Source organism: Limanda limanda, chromosome 20, assembly GCF_963576545.1.
Source record: "Limanda limanda chromosome 20, fLimLim1.1, whole genome shotgun sequence".
NCBI lineage: Eukaryota > Metazoa > Chordata > Actinopteri > Pleuronectiformes > Pleuronectidae > Limanda > Limanda limanda.
The window spans coordinates 1,409,740-1,429,746 of record NC_083655.1 but is presented as its reverse complement, the minus strand read 5'-3'; the positions used below and the strand labels follow the sequence as shown (position 1 = coordinate 1,429,746).

General features: G+C 45.7%; 1 protein-coding gene across 1 annotated transcript; it reads right to left on the bottom strand.

Annotated features, from left to right (window-relative positions):
- Nucleotides 1–159: 159 nt before the first annotated feature.
- On the bottom strand, nt 160–18,319 carry LOC133026596 (cullin-1). The gene is made up of 22 exons (XM_061093482.1): nt 18,171–18,319; nt 10,388–10,783; nt 8,737–8,911; nt 8,467–8,634; nt 7,964–8,014; nt 7,701–7,791; nt 7,057–7,220; nt 6,705–6,867; nt 6,478–6,608; nt 4,946–5,053; nt 4,747–4,853; nt 4,599–4,647; nt 4,349–4,480; nt 4,146–4,263; nt 3,896–3,972; nt 3,059–3,177; nt 2,641–2,746; nt 2,509–2,556; nt 2,141–2,223; nt 1,942–2,047; nt 1,731–1,844; nt 160–953 (listed from the first exon to the last, which is right to left on the bottom strand). Exons 2-22 carry the CDS (start codon nt 10,525–10,527, stop codon nt 873–875), a joined length of 2,331 nt encoding a protein of 776 aa, XP_060949465.1. The 5' UTR covers nt 10,528–10,783; nt 18,171–18,319; the 3' UTR covers nt 160–872.
- Nucleotides 18,320–20,007: the final 1,688 nt, after the last annotated feature.

The following is a 20,007-nucleotide window of genomic DNA, read 5'->3' as shown; positions in this document are numbered from 1 at the left end:
TTAGTCCAGTCGATCGATTCCAAACAATGTTCATTTACACATTTATTAACAAAGTGCTCAGACAGAATCCCTCATGTTGAGTTATGATAAATTCCAGAGTCGAATGTTCCAAAGGAAACACAAACATCAGTTCAGAGGGAAAAGTCGTGGAGTCGAGCGTATAGAGAAATCTTTCCTTGTTTTTATTTATCACACATTTAGAAAATGAACCACACTATACAAATGTCCACCGTTCAGTAATGAAACAGCCTCCTGCATGACCCCGACTCCGACAGGTGAAGAAGCGTCATGGCGACTCGGACCTCGCCGCCTCCTCCGCCAAGAATTCATGACCGGCGGCGTCGTGCTGTGAACTGCGTCGGCTGCCCAGTGACTCGACTTTTATTTTTACTTTTTAAATTTTTCGTGGTCACCGTGGTGCAGGTAGGCAGTAGCATGCAGAAACCTTTGGATGCGGCTCTCCTCTGATTGGCTGTAGGCTAATTCATTACGTTTGCGCTATGTAAATAAGGGGATAGGGTTTGTTTTCCTCTTAGAGTCTGTGGTTATTTACAATATGACAACAAGGAAGTGTGATCGAGTCCTACGGGCGGGACCGGCGAGCGTGTAGACGGGTTCCAGGTCTCGACAGGAGGGGGCGCTTGTTTCTCGAAGGCAGAGCAGAAAGTTCACGCCCTCCTGACCCGCCCCTCACGGTGATGGTTGTCAATCGGGCGATCACGTGGTCGGCGACACACTCACAACATGTCCGCCGCTCAGAGGGATCCACACTTTATTACTCAGACATAAAAAAACAAAAGAAGATAACAAATAAAAATAAAACTGGAGGAGAGCCGGCGGGCGGGGGGGGAAGGAGGGCAGGCGGGCGGCGCTCAGGCCAAGTAGCTGTACGTGTCCTTCTCTCCGTCCACTCGCTCCAGGTACTCCTTCTCTATCAGGATGTCGATGCATTTCTGTCCACAAGAGGGAGACAAAGCAAATGAAAATCACGAACACGTTTCAGCTGCACGTTAATCCAAATGTTCACTTGTTCATCTGGAGCTCGGACGCAGAAGAGTAATAAAACACATGAGTTCCTGAAACCAGGACACGGAAGTGATGAGAACAGACTGAAGTCAGAAGAGAAGGAAATCTGTCAAATAAAACCCGATGTTTATCTAAAGCTGTTTTCAGACATGTTAGTGTTTGTGAAGCAGCAGCAGGTGGTCGGGTCCGACTCGTTAATACTGGAACATGTGAGGAACATCCAGTAGAGGGGAGGAGCCTGTAGAGCAGCAGGAGGCGGAGCCTGTAGAGCAGCAGGAGGCGGGACATGACGTATAAACTCTGCTGTGGACAGATCAGTGTTGTTGTTTCCAGCTCCTCCACACGGCGTCGGCCTCATCACCAGAAGATCTGGAATCTCCTCGTGTTTCCAAGTGGACGTCTTCGTCTTCTACGTGTCCGGCTCCTCTTCTTCATCCTGAGATCTTTGTGTTCTTCAGGTTTCACGTCACGTGTTAGAAACCTCGTCCACACGTCCACTCGCTCTCTGGGAAGCTTCCACACATTCACCTGCTCTATTCTCACATGGACTCACTCAGAAACTTTATTAGGAGGCTGCAGGAAAAGTTCCAGAAAATGTCCAGAGACATTTGTTCTCACATAGAGAACATGTCTGAAAACAGCTGCAGACAAAGTGTGTGTGTGTGTGTTGTGTGTTGTGTGTTGTGTGTTGTGTGTTGTGTTACCTTGATGACGGGGACTCTGGGTTTGAACCGGGACGACAGCTGGTTCAGAACTTCAGCCAGGAGCTGCTGGTGCTTGAGGACTTTCCTCATCTTCATGATTCTCACTATCGCAGCCTGAGGACACACATCAGTGTTAATTCATTGGTTCTTGAGGATCAATGTTCTCTTGTTGCCGTGGCGATGTTCAGTGAGTGGAGGAGGGAACCCTCACCTGGATGAGGAGCTTCCGATCCTCCTCGATGTTCTTGTGAGTCGTCTCCTGCTCCTGTTTCTGCTCCGTCTTCATCGGGACGTTGATGTTCACCCTCAGCTTCTTACTGCAGACGAACAAACACACAAGTTCAAACTCTGCTGGTAAACAAACACAACGAGCTTCTTGAATCCAACTGGGACTCGAAGGAGCTTCTTACTTCTTGTATCCGAGGAACAGTTTGATGACGGTGTCGGGTTTGAACTCCACCTCGTCCACATTGGCGTTCTCGTCCTCCATCACCTGAGACAGACATGAGAGACATTCATTTAATAAACACATTAAAACTGATTGGAGAGATTATGACAGTACTCCTTCAGTCCAAAGTGAAACTAAACCTCTTCTCTGGCGCCCTCCATTGTTCAAAATGAAAACTACACGTCAGGACAGGAGTTTCTTTATTTCTGGAACAGAGTCCGACCCGTTTTATAACGTTTTGTTCTTATTGTCCTGATTTCTCGCTCACAGCCTGCGTTCAGTTCAGTTTTACCTGTGAATTTATATTTAAAAATCATAAAAAAATCTCACCAGCAGCTTTGATTTCAACAGAATCTGCAGCACTTGAACCAGAATATCCTGAAAATCAAAGACACAGATGTTTTGTTAGAGGAATGAACACGTGTCCTCATCTCCAGATCCTCAGGGGAATGAAAGGCTCACGGTTTTGATCTGTGTGCTGTCGGTGAGCTGCTGGACGGTGTAGCTGTCCTCCGTGTTGTACTGCAGCAGGATGGCCATCTGGAAGGTGGAGGCCTGCAGCGTGTACCTGTCAACAACACAACAAGTGTTCGATAAATACCTTCTGATTCTGAAGTGTTGTCACCAGAGCAAACGTGCTTCCTGACTCTGTTTCATCGTGATAAGATCTACCTGCTATCACAGAAACCATCTTTCACAAACATTTATTTAACGTCTACTTGGATTTATTTATCTGGTTCTTGTTCCACCTGCTCACATGGAGGAGGTAGGGTGTAAGACCTATACTGTAGCCAGCCACCAGGGGGCAATTGAGACATTTTGGTTTTCTGGAGCAGTCTTTATTTGCAGTCAATGAAAATCGATGAAACGAGGCCGGTACCTGTTCTTGAAGCAGTTGGTGACCAGCTCTCCTTTGGACAGGTGATAGAGCCAAGTCAACTTCCTGCCGCTGTGTCTGCTGGCGTAGAACGCCGTGAAGCGCTGGTAGCTTCGCTCCAGCTGCAAGCACAGAGACACGTCATTAGAAAGACTGGAGAGACGTCTCTCCGGCAGAAAGACAGATTGAAAAGTGGGAGAAAAGTCCCGGGGGTTCCGTGTTGTTCAGTAAACTAAGTGTTCCTGTCCCGTCCCAGTTCAGGTCTCAGCTCGACCACTGGCCCAACCCTTCCTTTTGCTCCTGGCTGTGAAGGAGTAGTCGTCTCATCTGTCTACGTGATGCCGGGGGAGTGTCCACCTGTCCCTCAAACCCCCCTACTGTGTTTAGGACGCACTAAAAACGAGGGGTCGGGACAGAAACTGCAGAATGCTTCACGAGCAGATGCAGCAAATCCACATAACGGCCGCTGCAGGTAAAGCGCTCATTAATGTTAACATGGAATATGTCAAAATAACCATTTGCTACTATATCCAGTAGCAAATGGAAATGTCGTTGAATCCCAGTGACTCAAGTGTGAATCAGGAAAATCCATCTGAACAGTCGGAGTGAGAATAACGTCTTTAGTTTCAGAAATTGTCGAGCCGCAAATTGCTAAGTTCCCCAAATAGTGACATAACGTTTTCAGTGCATAGCAGAAGTTTCTATGAGAAATTAAAGTTTTTGTAAACAATCGCATTTCTGTGAGCTCTTCAGAAACCCTCAACCACCGGAGTCTTAGAAGCTTCTCTATACAAAACGATCTAAAACAGATTCAGAGGTTTCTTTCTGTGGGAGTCTTACCTCAGAGGGCAGAGCAAAGGTACAGGACTGCTGGAAAGGCCAAGAGCCAGAGCTCAGAACCTGGATACTGAAGTCCACTGTAACACACACAAGTGTTGATGTTTTAACTTAAAACCTTCAATATATTCTTAAATAGAAAGAGAACACCAGTTTTTTTCCATTAAATGAAAAATCATAAATTGTACAAATTCAGAGAATGCATTTGAAATGAGGAACTGATCAGAGCGGTGGAATCTCAGAGTTCACTCACAGTCCAGAGGCTCGGAGTTGGTCAGGTGTTTCTTGAACTGCTCGTTCAGGTCTTTGCTGACGCCGATGTCCTGGAACATCCGCTGCAGCTTGGACGTGTACTCGAACCCACACGCTTGCTGCAGGGAGAAAACAAAACCAGATCCAGTGTGAGCGTTTGATCTACAGAGATTCAGAAACACGAGTCGTTGGTTTGAACCCGACCTTGAGTTTGGAGATCATGCTGGCCTCTGCGTCGTCACTGGCGCTGTTCTGATGGACCAGACGCTTGGCCAGCATCTTCGCGTAGAACTTCTGGAAAACGTCTTTGTCCTCGATGTACTTGAACACAACCATCTGGAGGAGGAAACAGAGAAACGTACGTTAGCATGATGCTAACAGGCGGCAGTATAACTCAGTCACTGACTTGTCCCAGCATCAGAGTAAACTTGAGGAAGGACATTGTGCCACTCACCACTTGGTTGAGTGTGTCCTCCAGTTCTGCTTCCTCAGGGTTTTTGGAGCTGAAGAGGAAAAAGAGAACAGAATAAAACAATAAATGCAAGATGTTCATCAGAGAAATCCCGTCTTCATGTGATTGGCTGCAGGATCATGTGACCGACCTCTTCTTCAGCAAAGAGTCGCAGTATCGGGCCAGCAGCTCGGGGGACTTGCTGGACGACTGAGCCATTTTGGTGACAGCGTTGTTGTTGATGAATCGTCCACACGCCTGCAAACATAAAAACCAACAGCTGATCAGTCCAGTGTCTCCAGGGTCTCTCTCAGCTTCCTGCCCCGGTGGATCCTCGGAGGGTCACTGACCTTATCGAGTGCCGCCACGAAGCCGGCGTCGTTATTGAAGGCAGACATGACCAAGGCGTTGTACTTCTTATGGACGTCCAGGGTGGTCTGCACGTACACTTTGGGGTCCTGGAAGTTACACACACACATCTTTGGCTCAATCACAACTTGTTTCTGAGAAGTGAATGCATCTTTACTCAGTTAGAACCGGTAACCTTAGTTTAACATCTCTCCTCCTCTCACCCGTCTGTACTCCTTGTTTACTGACACTATGACTGATCAAAAGTATTTTTTACAACTCTATCCTGACATCTTCAGAAAGTTTCCTACTGATATGACCTTAAGATATCTGTATGATAATCTTCCTTGAGAAAGTGAGAAAGGACAGAGATCAACCTTCAGCTGGAACACACTGGTGAATACGGACATTTCGAAACATCATCTGACCAGGGCATAATGTGACAACTAGGGTTGCAAAATTCCGGGAATTTTCAAAGTTGGAAACTTTCCATGGGAATTAACGGGAATTAACGGGAATATACGGGAATTAACGGGAATATACGGGAATTAATGGGAATAAACTGGAAATGTTGTGGGTAATTTATACTAACTGTATTTACCTTGTCATATACAGACATAAATATAAACATTTTGTTGTGTCATAGGCTGGTTTGAGCCCTGAGGAAACTTTGGGCACTTGACTATATGCTTCTGCATCGTTGTGTCATTCTTAACATAGGTCTTTGCACAGTATTTGCAAATGTACACAGCCTTTCCTTCTACATTGGATGGGGTGAAATGTCTCCACACATGAGAGAGTGCACGTGGCATTGTTCTGTAGAATAAGATGAGAACAAAGTTTGTAAAAAAACACTAATGCAATGCCAGATATAAATAGTTAGCCAAACTATTGGAATCGTCTGTGAACATATTTTACAATTGATGGATAAATGAATGGAAATAGTCTAGATGAACAGATGAACAATCCTCAATCAGCATGCTCATATATTTTCCCAGTAATATCATGGAAACTTACCTGACTAGTCCTTCACTCTACAGCAGGCCTCAGTAGCCCTGCTGTAGTGTGAAGCATGCTGGGAGTTATCTGTGCATGTGATGGAAGAATGCACAGTGGAGGGTTGAAACTCAACGTTCCATACATCTTTAAAATAGAGTTTTGAATGATGTTTTTATTGCTCAGCGTTTAATTTGCATAGTTTTTTTTTTTTTCAAAATTCCCAAAATTCCCGTGCTTAATATTCCCGTGGAAAGTTTCCAGAAAGTTTCCGGAAATTTACCGGAAACTTTCCACCCCTTTGCAACCCTAGTCACAACTCCTGAAAGTAGCTTTTAAAGTGCCTGCGTAAAAGTCTCATGTACATTTGTGTACATACCTGTTACCACAAGAGTGAAGGTAACGCTCTCTCCTGATCTCTAACGGTGAACTTACACCTGACTGTCTGGGTTCACTCTGCAGCTTCTGACCTCGAGCTTCTAATCGCACTAAAGCTAACGAGTGAGAAATGGTGTCAGAGGTGGAAAGTGATGCGTACGTTGAGTGCGGCCTCTCCACATTTCTCGATGGCGGCCAGGCCCTGGTTGTGGATGTGCGTCTCCAGAAGTTTCTTCAGTTCACCCAGACCGTCTGTGATCCGCGACACCAGGTTGTACATCCGGCCCAGGTCTAAAGAAACAGAGCGTTGGAATGATCCCGTCATTTCTATAACTAATCGATAGCAGAAGGAAACTGACAGATATATTGATTCTATCGCAGGTTTACCTTCATTCTTGTCGGCGTCCAGAAGGTTCTGGAACTCGGTGTGGAAGATCTCCAGGTGTTTCTCTATGAGGACCTGCTCACACTTTCTGGCCAGTTCGTCCTGGGTGGACTCGTGGAGGTAAACCTGCACACGCCTCTGCTCCTCCAGCAGTCGAGCCTCCGCCTGACAAACAAACAATCAGTGTAAAGCACAAACACCGTCTCTACACACACGTCTCCTCTCCAGTGAAAAGATCTTTGCTTTTACTCAGTTTCAAGGACACAGTCGGAGAGGAACAGGTCTCAACAGCATCTCATTCATAACACCTGCTCAGAGCCTGTGGATTCCGTCCTCATGGGGATGGCTGCCTACCTTCTTCATGTACTCGGTGACAGGATTCTGCTGTAGGAACTCTGTGCTCTCGCGTGTGTAGAAGCGTTCCGTGTCAGTGAGGAACTGACATTCAAAGTACTCTTTGTAGACGGACAGCGTCGGACCTTTGGCGAAGGCGTCCTCTTCGTTCAGGCCCAGCTCAACTGGGGGACGAGAGGGGGGGGAACATTCAATCATCTACAACAACTTGTCACTAACTAGACACGCAGAATTATCCACTTTATTAATCCCATCAGTGTAAAGAGTCAAATGTAGTGAAACACGGACGAGAAGCAGATGCTGGTGTCTCTGTTTAGCAGACATGGGAAATCATATCTGTCACGTGGACGCTCACATCCAGAGAGATGCACAACTTATAGTTTTCAAACTAAATCTTAAGGGTCATCGCTGTAATTGTCAACCAGGGTGAAACATGAGGTTAAAGGTGACTGCAGTTATTTTTAAGCCTGGTTGTTTATTAAGGCCTGAGAACATCTCTTATAAATTAAGTTTTAAATAGTAAAGTTGGGCTTAAGATTTAAAACCCATAAGAATTGATCAGCTATAGAAACAGAGTTGTTCTGATACTTCACATCTGCCTGTTACAGATGTTTGTAGCGTTGTGTCTGGACACAGGGACCTACCGTAGGACTGGACCACGCCGCTGATCAGTCTGGTGTTAATGGTCTCTCCATTCCTCTCTCTCTCTATCAGCTTCAGCACAGCATTTGTTACCTGAGGACAGAACTTCACGTTAACTCATTGTGCAAAAGACAGAACAAAGAGGACGTCACAAGAAGGTTTGATTAAAGTGGACAAACACAATCCGATACTGAGTAACTGTTAATTGTGTTACACCACTTTGTTCTTTGACACTTCACGTCTATAAAAAGAAAACTACACACACCTGTTTGTTGAGGGGTCGGAATAAACATTCCCTCCAGGTCACAAGTGCCAGCTGGGAGGAGGTGGGGGGGGGGGGAGAGGATAAACAAAAGGTCAGGACTTTAGGCTGCTTGTCCGTTACACTCCTCTGATACATCCATACCACCACATATTCATTTCAAACTAAAACCACCTCTGTCCACACAAGCTTTTTGGCTTTCTATCAGTTTGAGTCTCCGTCCATACGAACACATCTCAAAATGTACATCACATGACCGCTCACGTACGTGCTGATGTAAACTGGAGTAGTTATAATAATAGCTTGTCTCCTATGCGTGTTAACAGTTCATTGTAAAATACAGAATTGAACTGAACAGCTGTTAAACACAACGAGGTAACACTGGATTCTCCATGTTGTTTCTGAGCCTGGTGGTTTTCCTCTGGAAGGAGAGTCACACGTGTACATCAACACAACCTCGGCCACGAGGTTTGAAGAGAACTCTTCTTCATGAAAAGACGACTTACAGAGTAGATCTCATAAATGCCCTTGCGTCCCTCGTCACACTCTCGTCTGACCCAGTGGCGGTTGAGGTAGGCACAGATCCCGTTCAGGACCTTACTAGAGAAACGGTAATCCTCCCACTGCTGGGTGTAAAACTTCAGGACACACTCGTCCATTAAGTCCTCACCATCCTGAAGGGACAAGAGGAGGAGGAAGGGAAAGGGGGAATAAGCACTTGTGATGTGGGGTGTTGTCAAAAGGTTGAAACCGTGGAGGTGTGTGTGTGGACTCACCTTGAGCAGGCTGGTCAGATAGTTCTTCAGGAACTCCTTGAGGCGCTTGTAAAGCTCTAGGCCTACAAACTGAGCCCCCCCGGGGGTGGTGGACTTTTTGGAGGGCTTGGCCGGGGGCACCGAGCCCCTGCCCTGGCTGGACTGGTGGACACTAGTACAATAGTTATATACATGTCTGAGGGAAGGCTTAAGGAACAAACACAGAAACACAGAAACATCCAATACATCCAATACAAGCCATGAAACACTTCATCCTAGAGGGTTCTCACCAAAAGCTCAGTTACACCAAATTAATATTAATGGGATACGCAGGGTTATTGTGGGTAAACCAAGGAAAAAAAGGCTTTTCACTCTTCTTGCTACTACAGAAGATTGTGTTTACTCTGGTGTAAAGTTGCATCACTGCCGATCGGAGCCGATAAAAATGTGTTTACTGCTAAATCATTGCCCCAGGAACGACTGCTGATTGTCTCCATTTCCCACTGCAGACAAAAGCCAGATGTTCGTGTTTTTTCTGACCAGTAAAAATGGGGCTTAACACTGAAACTATATTAACGAATTCAGCATTTAAATAAAGGGTAAAAACAGTCTTTCCTTTGTGCAGAACGTCGCTGTTTAACTACAACAAACCTTGTTGTCATCAGTGACCTGTGGTGTTCACTAAAAGGTGAATATCACAAACTGTACATAGTGTAAATTTGTGTTGTTCTTTCTGCCTGACAGAACGTGTTCTTCAGAGAAATAATGAAACACTTTACTGATGGAAACATCAGGTCGTCAAATGCCAGAACGAAGAATCATCTTACGGCTACTTTACAGACCGAACCCTGCTTGTGTTTATGGAGTTAAGTTAATAGTCGTCTGTGGCGTTAAAAACTTTCTTCCCTTTTTCATTCATAATACAAACAAGTTTTCCTGCATTTGGTTCTAAAATAAAATTTGCTTTGACAGAAGATCAGTTAAGTTGATCAGTAATTACACATCATGTATGAATTGGGCGTGTTCTCTGCTGGATGTTCTTATGTTGTAACTCATTACCTGAGCACACATCTACAACAATGAAGGAACAAGCCTGTGGCTACAAGAACTGTAGCTTGCTTTAAAAATGAAGCCTTTTGGTGAGATTATGATGCAGAGATATATAAAACATATTCCTTAGCTGACATACTCTGATACACAAGATACTTTCAGATATACACTGAACTCTGGATAATCTCCTGAAATGATCTGTATGTGAGAATGTAAATGTTTGAGTCAGTTGCTGTGGACCTTCTCTGGAGTTTCTCCTGCCAGCGCCTGGTGAGAACTCTGCCTAATGTCCGAATGAGCCCATGTGACTACACCCAAGAGAAAAACAAATATCTCAGGATGAGAGTAACACGTGTAGTAAGCTTTGGAAAGACAGAGATTCTTGATCTGTTGGTGATAAGGGTCAGTGCTGGTGTCCATGTTCTGCAGTTTGTCTGCTACATATCCATCCATCTATATATATGTTGACTTTAATTATAAAAACATCCTAGAATCAGAATCTTTGCAGATTATGTTTTTGTTGAGGTACTTGTAAATTTATAATTTTAGCACTGGATGAGGAATACTTCTATACAACGTTCAGAACTACAATCACAGCCACACAGCGCCACCCACAGGATACGTGTAGAGTTCCATGTAGCGCGACTTGGCCATGCTTTGCCGTGTGTACACCTGCTGGATTCCAGCCCGCAGGTCGTCCCATATCTGGTCCAGGCCTATCTGTTTCAGTCCGTGGGGGTTCTGGGTCCTGTTGGACGACATCGTGGAGCCTCTCGTCCTCTCCCGACCTGTGCCCTCCCTTTCCTGCCCCGGTGAGCGTTCTGCCCCCCGGCTCCTCTCCTCGCTAGATTTCTGTCCTGACTCACTCGGCTCTCAGAGTTCGCAGTCCATCGGGCAGCGGCTCTCCGGGAAGCTGGTCGTCGGGTCGAGAGACGGGATGCAGCCCCACTCTGCACACCTGGGTGGCGCTGTCTGCCACTCCTCCACCTAAAACCTGCAGCGATCCTCACCAGATGACCTGAGAGGGACATGAAAGACAACACGTTTTGATTAGGGATTTCTTTATCATGAAGTAGATATATTTGAACCCTCAGATATAAAAATCTATAGGTTGTTTTCAGACGTGACCTCCTCATGGTTCAGGTGAGATTTGGAGCAGACAGAGACAGGAAGTGATGTATTAACTCTGCTGCAGAGGTCATGTGATGGTGTTTACATCACCTGACCCGTCGTCAGCTCTTATCACCACAAACTCTCTTCCTCTGTGTCTTCTACATGTGTCAGCGGTTTCAGTTTTGTAAGTAGTGTGTTAGCAGTGATCCAGGACAGTTATACAGATATATCTGCTGTCACCTGCTCTGATCCCTGAAGACGCGATGCTGACCTTGACGTAACACAGCTAATGACAGATTAGTCCACTTCAGCGCCTTCATGACTTCCTTCACCAGTCTTGTCCAGATGATGGCGTCTCCCTCGTACACCAAGCGTCCTTAAGAGCAAAGTTCTTCCTTAGGAACATTTGTCTAAAAGCCTCATTCAGACCTTTAAATAGAGCTTGTAGTTTTTTTAATGTTGCAAAACTACACTACAACATGATGAATTAATTTTGGCGTGATCAGCAGCTATATTGTATTTGTTGTAAAGATTCTATGGGGCATTATTTTCAAGGATATTCATCTAAAAATAGTAGATATTTAAATATATAATATTCCACAGAGGCCACATCATTAAGACTAATTGACCGACGTGAAGTAATTGAATCATCGCTGTCAGGACCCGAGGTGAAGGTAAAGAAACGCAGCATCAACAAGAAGACACAGCGAGCGAAGGACGAGGACAGACAAGAAACTTTTCACTGGACCTGAAGCTGAACTCAGGAGGATGTAAAGTCAAAGAGAAAAACTTCAATCTGTCCTAAATTAAAAAGATAATTTTCAGATACTTAAGGTGTTTCGTATTATAGGCTAGACATTGTTTTGTCTGTAGGAAAGGAAGCAAAGAAGGTCCAAGTCTGAGAGGTTCACTTGTAGAAATTCAGAAATACAGTTTAAAGAAGAACGCTGCTTTTCTCCTTTCTCACATCCATCTAATGTGCTCCTCTCCTGTGTGAATACAGAAGAAAAAGAAGCAGAGCCTGAATTCAGATCTGGTAGAAACTGCTGTGACATGTAGGCAGAGCTGCTATATTTAGAAGGACCAGGCATGTGGCGCTGCCCGTCTCTGGACATTCAGTTATTAGGACATTAGGACCGGAGACTCAGGACATGACCCAGGTACAATAGTCCTCCAGCGGACAGGAAGGAAGCGGAGGGACCTGCTGTTTATTTCCTGTCCCTGGTGACGAGTCCTGACGCTGCAGGACAATGAATGAACACTTGACGTCAGAGTCTTCAGAGATCTGACGCTATCGGAATGTGTCAATGAGCCACCGAGGCACTGAAATCAGAGTCATTAAATAACACAGCAAATCTGTGGGTTTAGAGCAACGCTGAAATATATTGAGATATTTACAGGATACAGGAAACTTAATTAGTTCTCCCAAGGCCACCATGCAAAACCACTTTCAGAAAACACATCCAGGTATTTGTTTTAAATCCACGTATAACAAGGACTTTGATTAGAAAACTACTCGATTGACTGACTGTAAAAATTATTCATTTACAGCCAATTGACTAATCTTTAAAGGCCTTGTTTCTAAAAAATAAAAAAATACGTGTCTTCTTTACCCAACACATTGGACGTGAACGTTCCTCTTTCTAAAATCAGATCTGAGGACAACAGAAGGTTCTGGGACAAACTCTGATCAGGAGCTGAAAGCCTCACAGAGACATTCTGCTTCCTGGTGAAACAAAAACACTTTTGTCATATAAATGTTTTTCTATAAACTACAACAAATTGGAATTAACAGGAATAACAACGATTTAAAATCATTCACTGCAGCTTTTCCCTTTAATTCTGGTTCTGGAAGCAGCTCCTCGGAGAGAAGGATGAAGAAGTGCTGAGCGGAGGAGAAACCTGGACTCAGCAGTAAACTCCAGGAACATGAGACTTGGACGAGAACTTGAACCGTCGTCACTGAACGTCTGTCCTCCTGTCCACGCCCAGCCTGTCTGCAGCTCCCCTGCCCCCCCGCTCCCACTGACCACACCACTGCAGCTGGAACCTGCTGCCAGCGCCCCCCCCTCCCACAGCCACTGCTCACACACACACACAAAGATCTCCTGCTCCTCCTGCTGAGACATGTGGTCCCTGAAGGTTCTAAATAACACCTCAGACAGAGACACGGGTAGGGCTGCTCGATTAATCGAATTTTAATCGGGATTTCGATTATGGGGTCAAACGATCTCCAAAGTACTATAATCGAGTTGAAATGATTATTTGGAATAATGAGAGGAAATTTCAAAGTTCTCAGTTACAAAGTGGTTTTTTTTGGAGAGTGTTCGGGTTGCCATCACTAAGGGTTTGAATAACCGGGCACCGGTATCCTGGTTTCACGGAGGAATAAGACACGCAGCCGGTATTTAGCGGTTGCAGTCATTTCAAGAATAAAGCATAGACTTCAGAATAAGGGCACATAATAATCATTTGAATAAACATGATTTTGTTATTGTCCAAAATAATCGTGATTATGATTTTTTCCATAATCGAGCAGCCCTAGAAACGGGTAACGTTAGCATGTAGAGCTGCAAAGACTAATCTGTTAATTTATCAAGTAAATTAATTGGCATCTGTTTTGATTATCAATAAATAATATGACGCTCGTGTGGACAGAGATAGTTTTAGTTTGAAAAAGTTTGAAACATATGGAAAAGGCCGGAGTCAACATTTTTACCAAAGGAAAGTCTGAACTGTTGAGACGTCAGGTTTAGATTTTGAATTGAGTGACATGGAGCCGGACCTGCAGCCCCCCCCCCCCCATGTCTCCGCCCAGACTCCCGCCCAGACTCCAGACCAGCTCCAGCCCCCCCGCTCCTCTTCAGCTCATCCTCGCTCGGCTCAGGAAGCCCTGCCTACCTGAGGTGCTCCGACAGTTGCCATGGCAACTGGGGCAGACAATACCTCGGAGTAGCCGTTGGACAACAGGAGCTGGAGTGTTGGGTCTCTGTGTGTCTGTGTCTCTGTGCTTCCATTCAGCCGGGGGGAAGAGGAGGTGCTTCACTGGGATCAGGTTTCAGATCCACACAGCAGGAGGTGCTGGATCTGCTTCTGACCCGGGAGCTGCTCCACAGACATGTGACCTGAGGGGATGGGATGCTTCTGAGTGGCATCAGTTTCTAGAAGGTTTGTTGTGAAACAAGAATCCCGCTCATCAACAACAGCGGTCCAGTCCACATGTCCCCCCCCCCCCACGAGGCCGGAAGGTCGCGGTGTCCAAAGGTCAGGACTAGATTCGGGGAACATGTACTTTTCAGGGAACAACACGCCGATACACGTCTGGGTCACAGAAGCTAAGATGTCAACAAGTACTGCAGTGAGCCGCAAATATAACTTCTTTGCTCCTTTAGAATTGGAATAATCTTGAATATTAAATGTGAATATGTTAACTGCAGACATGTTGACTAACCAGGTAGGTTTCTGTTCTATTCAAGATTAATTGATTGTTTACACTTGTGCTTTTCTTACTGTGACACGTCTAAATGTGAACAGAACAGAAGACGCTGGTATTTGATTTGTAGTCTGTATCGGTTTCTTTCAAGTTTCAGAAATCAACCTGGTTTTCCACCAACTATTACAAATATTAAAAGGTTTGTGTGACTGATCAATGCAGCTTTTTTACTATGTTGCAAAGAGGAAAGATTTAAAAAAAATGTAAATAAAAATGATTTCACAGACCAAAGCAGTAAAAAGAACTGGTGCCACAAAGGAAACGAGTATCATTAAAAGAAACATTCTACCGAGGGATGGAAAAGGCCAAATAGGGACAGAGAGGAACACAAACACCACATCCTGTTTTAAAACCTGCTGCAGTAGAAATCCTATTCTGACTGTTTTCAAGTGTGACATGCATTTTATACTTTGATAAAATAGCCTGCAAATACAAGTTCTTACTCTGCTGTTGGCAGCAGCAACACGACTGATTGTCATATTACGACTTATCTGTGGTGACTTATCAGATGAAGGTCAGAACCTCACCTGCATTCAATCTGTTTCTACACTGAACACATCTTTACTACACGTTTTCCACAACTCATGAACTAGAGATGAGTGTGAGAGAGATCTGCTGAATGGGAAGGTGGAGAGAGAGGGAGAGGGAGGGAGCGGTGGAGAGAGAGAGGGCGAGAGAGAGCAGCGTCCGTGGGAAAAAAAGCTCAGCCTGGTAAATCAGATTACCCTGGTCACCGTGTGTCCTGGCCAGACTCAACAACCTAATGCCCTACATTTCAGAACACAAAGACCGTAAAACACACAAACACACACACACACACACACACACACACGAAGCTGCCATTCTCACAGAGGCAGAAACATGTGTGTTATCATTTCTGTTTCCTTTAATTCTGAGTTTTATTGACTGAATAGAGTTCAAGGTTGAGTCGTGAGCTTCAGCTGAATCTGAAGAACAGTGACGAGCATTTCTTCAATACTAACGTGCTTGTGAGGTGTGTGTGTGTGTGTGTGTGTGTGTGCGCCTCCACACAAACCCATCATATGCTGGGTTCGGCTGCGAGGGAGGACATTTCATTAGCGTAAGCAGCTTTTGATTTCTGTTGCTCTGCTCAGCATCCAGACGAGCAGCCTCTTTGGTTTGACTTCACAGCACCGGAACATGTTAAACACACGGACCTGGACGGGTCAGACCGGGTGGAGGAGGAGGAGGGAGGGTGGTGTGCTCGTGGGTGAGATGACTTCAAATCAGGATTTCTGACGGAGCAAAATGAGTTGACTGCACCAAACAGACAGTTTCTGCAGCCAGTTAATGAATATTTTCATTCTGAATAACTACTAGTCTATAAAACGTCAAAAATACACCTTATGGTTTCCAACAGCCAAGACTAACAACTTCAAATATTTAATATAACTCAATATAAGGTGATAAACTTGTATGAATGTATATTGTAGCATGAGACCGTTGAACTGTCTCTTGTGCTGACACAGTTATGAGGTTTATTAACAATAATCAGAAGAGCTGCAGACTGGTTTCCTGTTGATCAGCTCTGATCACAGCAGGAAACAACAGCTCCTAGAACTGCAGCAGAAATCACTCCAGTGGTTTGACGCTGCAGAACACAAACACAACCCAACTCCAGTTGTGCACGCTGGCATGAGGGTGTTTGTGTGTATGTGTGTGTGTGAGCTGTCGCAACAGAGTGAATCAGGCGCAGCACGTGTGCTCAGTCATGTAAACATCACTGGTGAATGGGCCTTAAATAGATTACTTGGCAGTAGAGTTGATATGTTTGTGTTGATTCCGACTCCACGATGTACTAAAGCACAGATGTAAACAAGATGTGATGTTTTCTTTGTTGCCACTGAACAATCATGTTAAACACACAAACTCTCCATCCTACAGTCGACAGTAAATACCTCATCAGGACCAACACACTGTGTGCAGACACACACAAGCTGTGAATCACACACATTGATTCTGATGATCACTCAATATAAACCCTGAAGGAATCTGCTGCCTCATCAAGCCTCATGTCCTCTGTCTTCATGTACTAAACATGACACGTCCGTTTCAAGTGATGCAACTGTGACCCCCCCCCACACACACACTTCCATGCAGCTCCTGTGCTGGCATGGTTGTTAAAAGATCCACTAGAGGGCAGCACAGAATCCAGCTGCCAACAACAACAAAGATGGTGGAGGAGGTTGTGATAATGTTCTCTCTCAGGAAAGAGGACAAAGTGGATGTTTGTCCTCTGGTGAAGGAACGTTTCTCCCAAACTTACAAAGTGTCTCCTCTGAAACCTAAAAACATGTTGTCTTCATGTCCTCTCCATTGAACTATTGGCTTCAACGAGTTCCAGTGCTGTGTTCTGTCGTGTTATAGGCTTTCAGAAGACGAACATGGACGACATGATGGCCGAGGACAGAGCGGTGTCCACATCTGAAGACGGATCTAACGTCGTGAGGCAAACACTGAATCCAGCTGACTCAGGTCGATCTAAATAAAGAGCTGTAAGCCGATAGTTCAGACATGTCTCATAAAAGATGAATTCACATTCAGTCCCAATGAAAACAATCACAGATCCTTCCTGGATGATGAAAACAATCATGTATCACCGCAGAACATATTGAAAATACAATTTATCTTGTTTTTTCTTATAAGACGTGGACATTAAGTCACTGATAAAGAGAAACTGACAGAATGGATCCAAATCTCATGAGGAAAACTAAAGAAAACAAGGACAACCTATGAAAAACAAAGTTACTGTTTATAACATATCTGCCTTTTCCTGATATCTACATATTATATATTATTTCAGCTTCATTGGGAGTAGATGAGTTCTGTAGGAACTTCAGATCTTGTAATGAGGAAGTGCTGTGACCATGTTTGACCCTAACCCGGGTTAAACTGTGAACTGATGTGAACACTCCAGGACTGAGAGAGGAAGGAGTTAGAGTTTGATGTGAAATAATCACAGCTTCCTCCTGGCTGCCAGTCAACCTGTTGCTAACCCGAACCCCATAGAGCACCTGGTCCTGGATCACCCGGGTTAGGGTGATCCAGGACCAGATGTGTCAGCAGAACCCAGGAGAAAGGGGACCAGCAGCAGGCTCCACAGTCCCGATCAGAGGGATCGAACCCGAGAAGAACCACCCGCCACTGGGACCCATGTCCGCCTCCGGGCCTGGACCCGGACCCGGACGGTCCTCCGCCCCCGGGTCTGGTCCAGGTGTCCCGGGAGAGAGCGAGCCCAGCGCCAGGTTCAGATCACCATCCCTCCCCGCGGAGAGGCTGGCCCTGGCCCGGGTGAGCACGGGCCCGCGGCGCCGTGCCCTCGCCTCCCGGCCCTGGAGCCTCCTTCCCGGGGACACGACCCAGCTTCTCACTCGGTTTGTCGGGATTTCTCCACGTTCGAGTCCCGATCTGCTACGCAACAGCGCTAGCTCCCGTTAGCTCTCGGGGCTAAGCTAACCAGCTAGCCAGTTAGCCAGTTAGCTGGTTAGCTGGGGGGACGAGCTCCGTGTCAAACCGCGATGCGCATTTCTGTTCGCGGGGACCGTTCGTGTGGACATGCCCGCCCGGGGCCGGGTGTCCCTGGCCCGGGCCCGGGGCCGTGGGGCCGGGGGGCCGGGCAGGAGGCACCCGCTGCCCGCGGAGCTGCTGTAAAATGGCAGCCTAGCTTCTCCGGCAGCTCAATAATGAGTCAGGAAAACACTGCGCTAGCCCGTTAGCATTAGCCCGCTAGCTGCGCCCGCCGCCTGCCTGCGTCCCCGCGGAGCCCCGGTCCTCTTACCATCGTCCGGCCGCCGCTGTCTCCGTGTCGCCGCCGCCTGAGTGTCTCCCCGGGCCCGGACGCGTGATGTCCCGCTGTCGGTCCCGTGTCTCCGTGCGTGTCGCGGGTTCGATGCTAACTGCGCCCGCTCCGCTCCGCACAAAGATCAGCTCAGCAGCCACCGAATCACGGTGCGTTCAGGGGCCGTGGGACAAACCGCGCTGGACAACAGCAACACGCTCCTGAAGGCAGCAGCACGACCAGCGGATTGTTTTATTCCAGATGAGACATGTGCGTTTCAATCAGGGGAGACATGCAGCGTGAGGACAGGGGGTCACAGCTGGAGGGCAGAGGTCACAGCTGGAGGGCAGAGGTCACACCGAGGCACAGGTCAAACCATCTGAGACATTAATGCACACAGGAAAACGGAGGGGAAAGGCCATACAATCATGTTAAATGTATTTATAATATTCCATAATAGAGCTAAATCTATTAAAGTGCATGTTCACACACTTGTAATCATATTATAAATCTTACCTGCACAATGTCACAGTGATAATAACTTTATCAAGAATATTTCCAAGCATCCGACGTGTTACACAAATAAAAACAAGATAACAAATCCTCAAGGCAAATTAAAGGAGGAAACTGTAACATATATCAGTCTATATACGTGTATATAATAATATCTGTTATATGCAATGTACAAATACAGCCTTGGGTGTGTAGTCAAAGGTAATGAACTTTACATATTTTATTGGATTGATCTGATTGATTATTTATGATGATTTATGTTTACCTGCTGCAGGAGGGATGCAGATAAATTATCTCATCTTATCGTTTCTTATCTCAAGTTGTCTCATCACATGTTATCTCATCTCATGTTGTCTTATGTTGTCCCATCTCAAGTTATCTCATCTTATCTAATGCTATCTTATCTTATCTTATATCACGTTATCTTATCTTATCTCAAGTTATCTTATCTCAAGTTATCTTATCCACGATACAATGGCCTCAGCTCTAGAGTGATAATACAAAATGCAATGGTAAGGAAAATGTCGGAGCTTACCACGACCCCTTGAACGCAGCATTGGCGTCACAGAATGGCGTCTGTAAAAGAACTACAATCATGGCGGAACAAAACAATTACAGCTACCACGCATGCGCACTGAGGAGTTTCAGTCACCTAATATGACATCTTAATTATTCATGTCCGAGACAGAAGCACGAGACTGACGTTTATCTCCATGTCCTTGAGTGTGTGTGTGTGTGTGTGTGTGTGTGTGTGTGTGTGTGTGTGTGTTTGTGTGTGTGTGTGTGTGTGTGTGTCTGTGTGTGTGTGTGTGTGTGTTTGTGTGTGTGTGTGTGTGTGTGTGTCTGTGTTTGTGTGTTTGTGTGTCTGTGTGTGTGTGTGTGTTTGTGTGTGTGTGTGTTTGTGTGTCTGTGTGTGTGTTTATGTGTGTGTGTGTGTGTGTGTGTGTGTGTGTGTGTGTGTGTGTGTGTGTGTCTGTGTGTGTGTGTGTGTCTGTGTTTGTGTGTTTGTGTGTCTGTGTGTGTGTGTGTGTGTGTCTGTGTGTGTGTGTGTCTGTGTTTGTGTGTTTGTGTGTCTGTGTGTGTGTGTGTGTGTGTGTGTGTGAGAGAGAGTCTGTGTGTGTCTGTTTGTGTGTCTGTGTTATGTATCTTCATCATTATCTTCATCCTCATCATCACTCTGACACGTCCCGCTCTGCACCAGAACGTCTCTCAGCTGAAAGCAGCAGAACACGCCCTCTGTCGGTGGGAGAGAGGCGAGTCACACTGGTATTTATTTATTTATTGTTTTATTTTGCTGAACTACATCAACATGAAAATTCAAAAC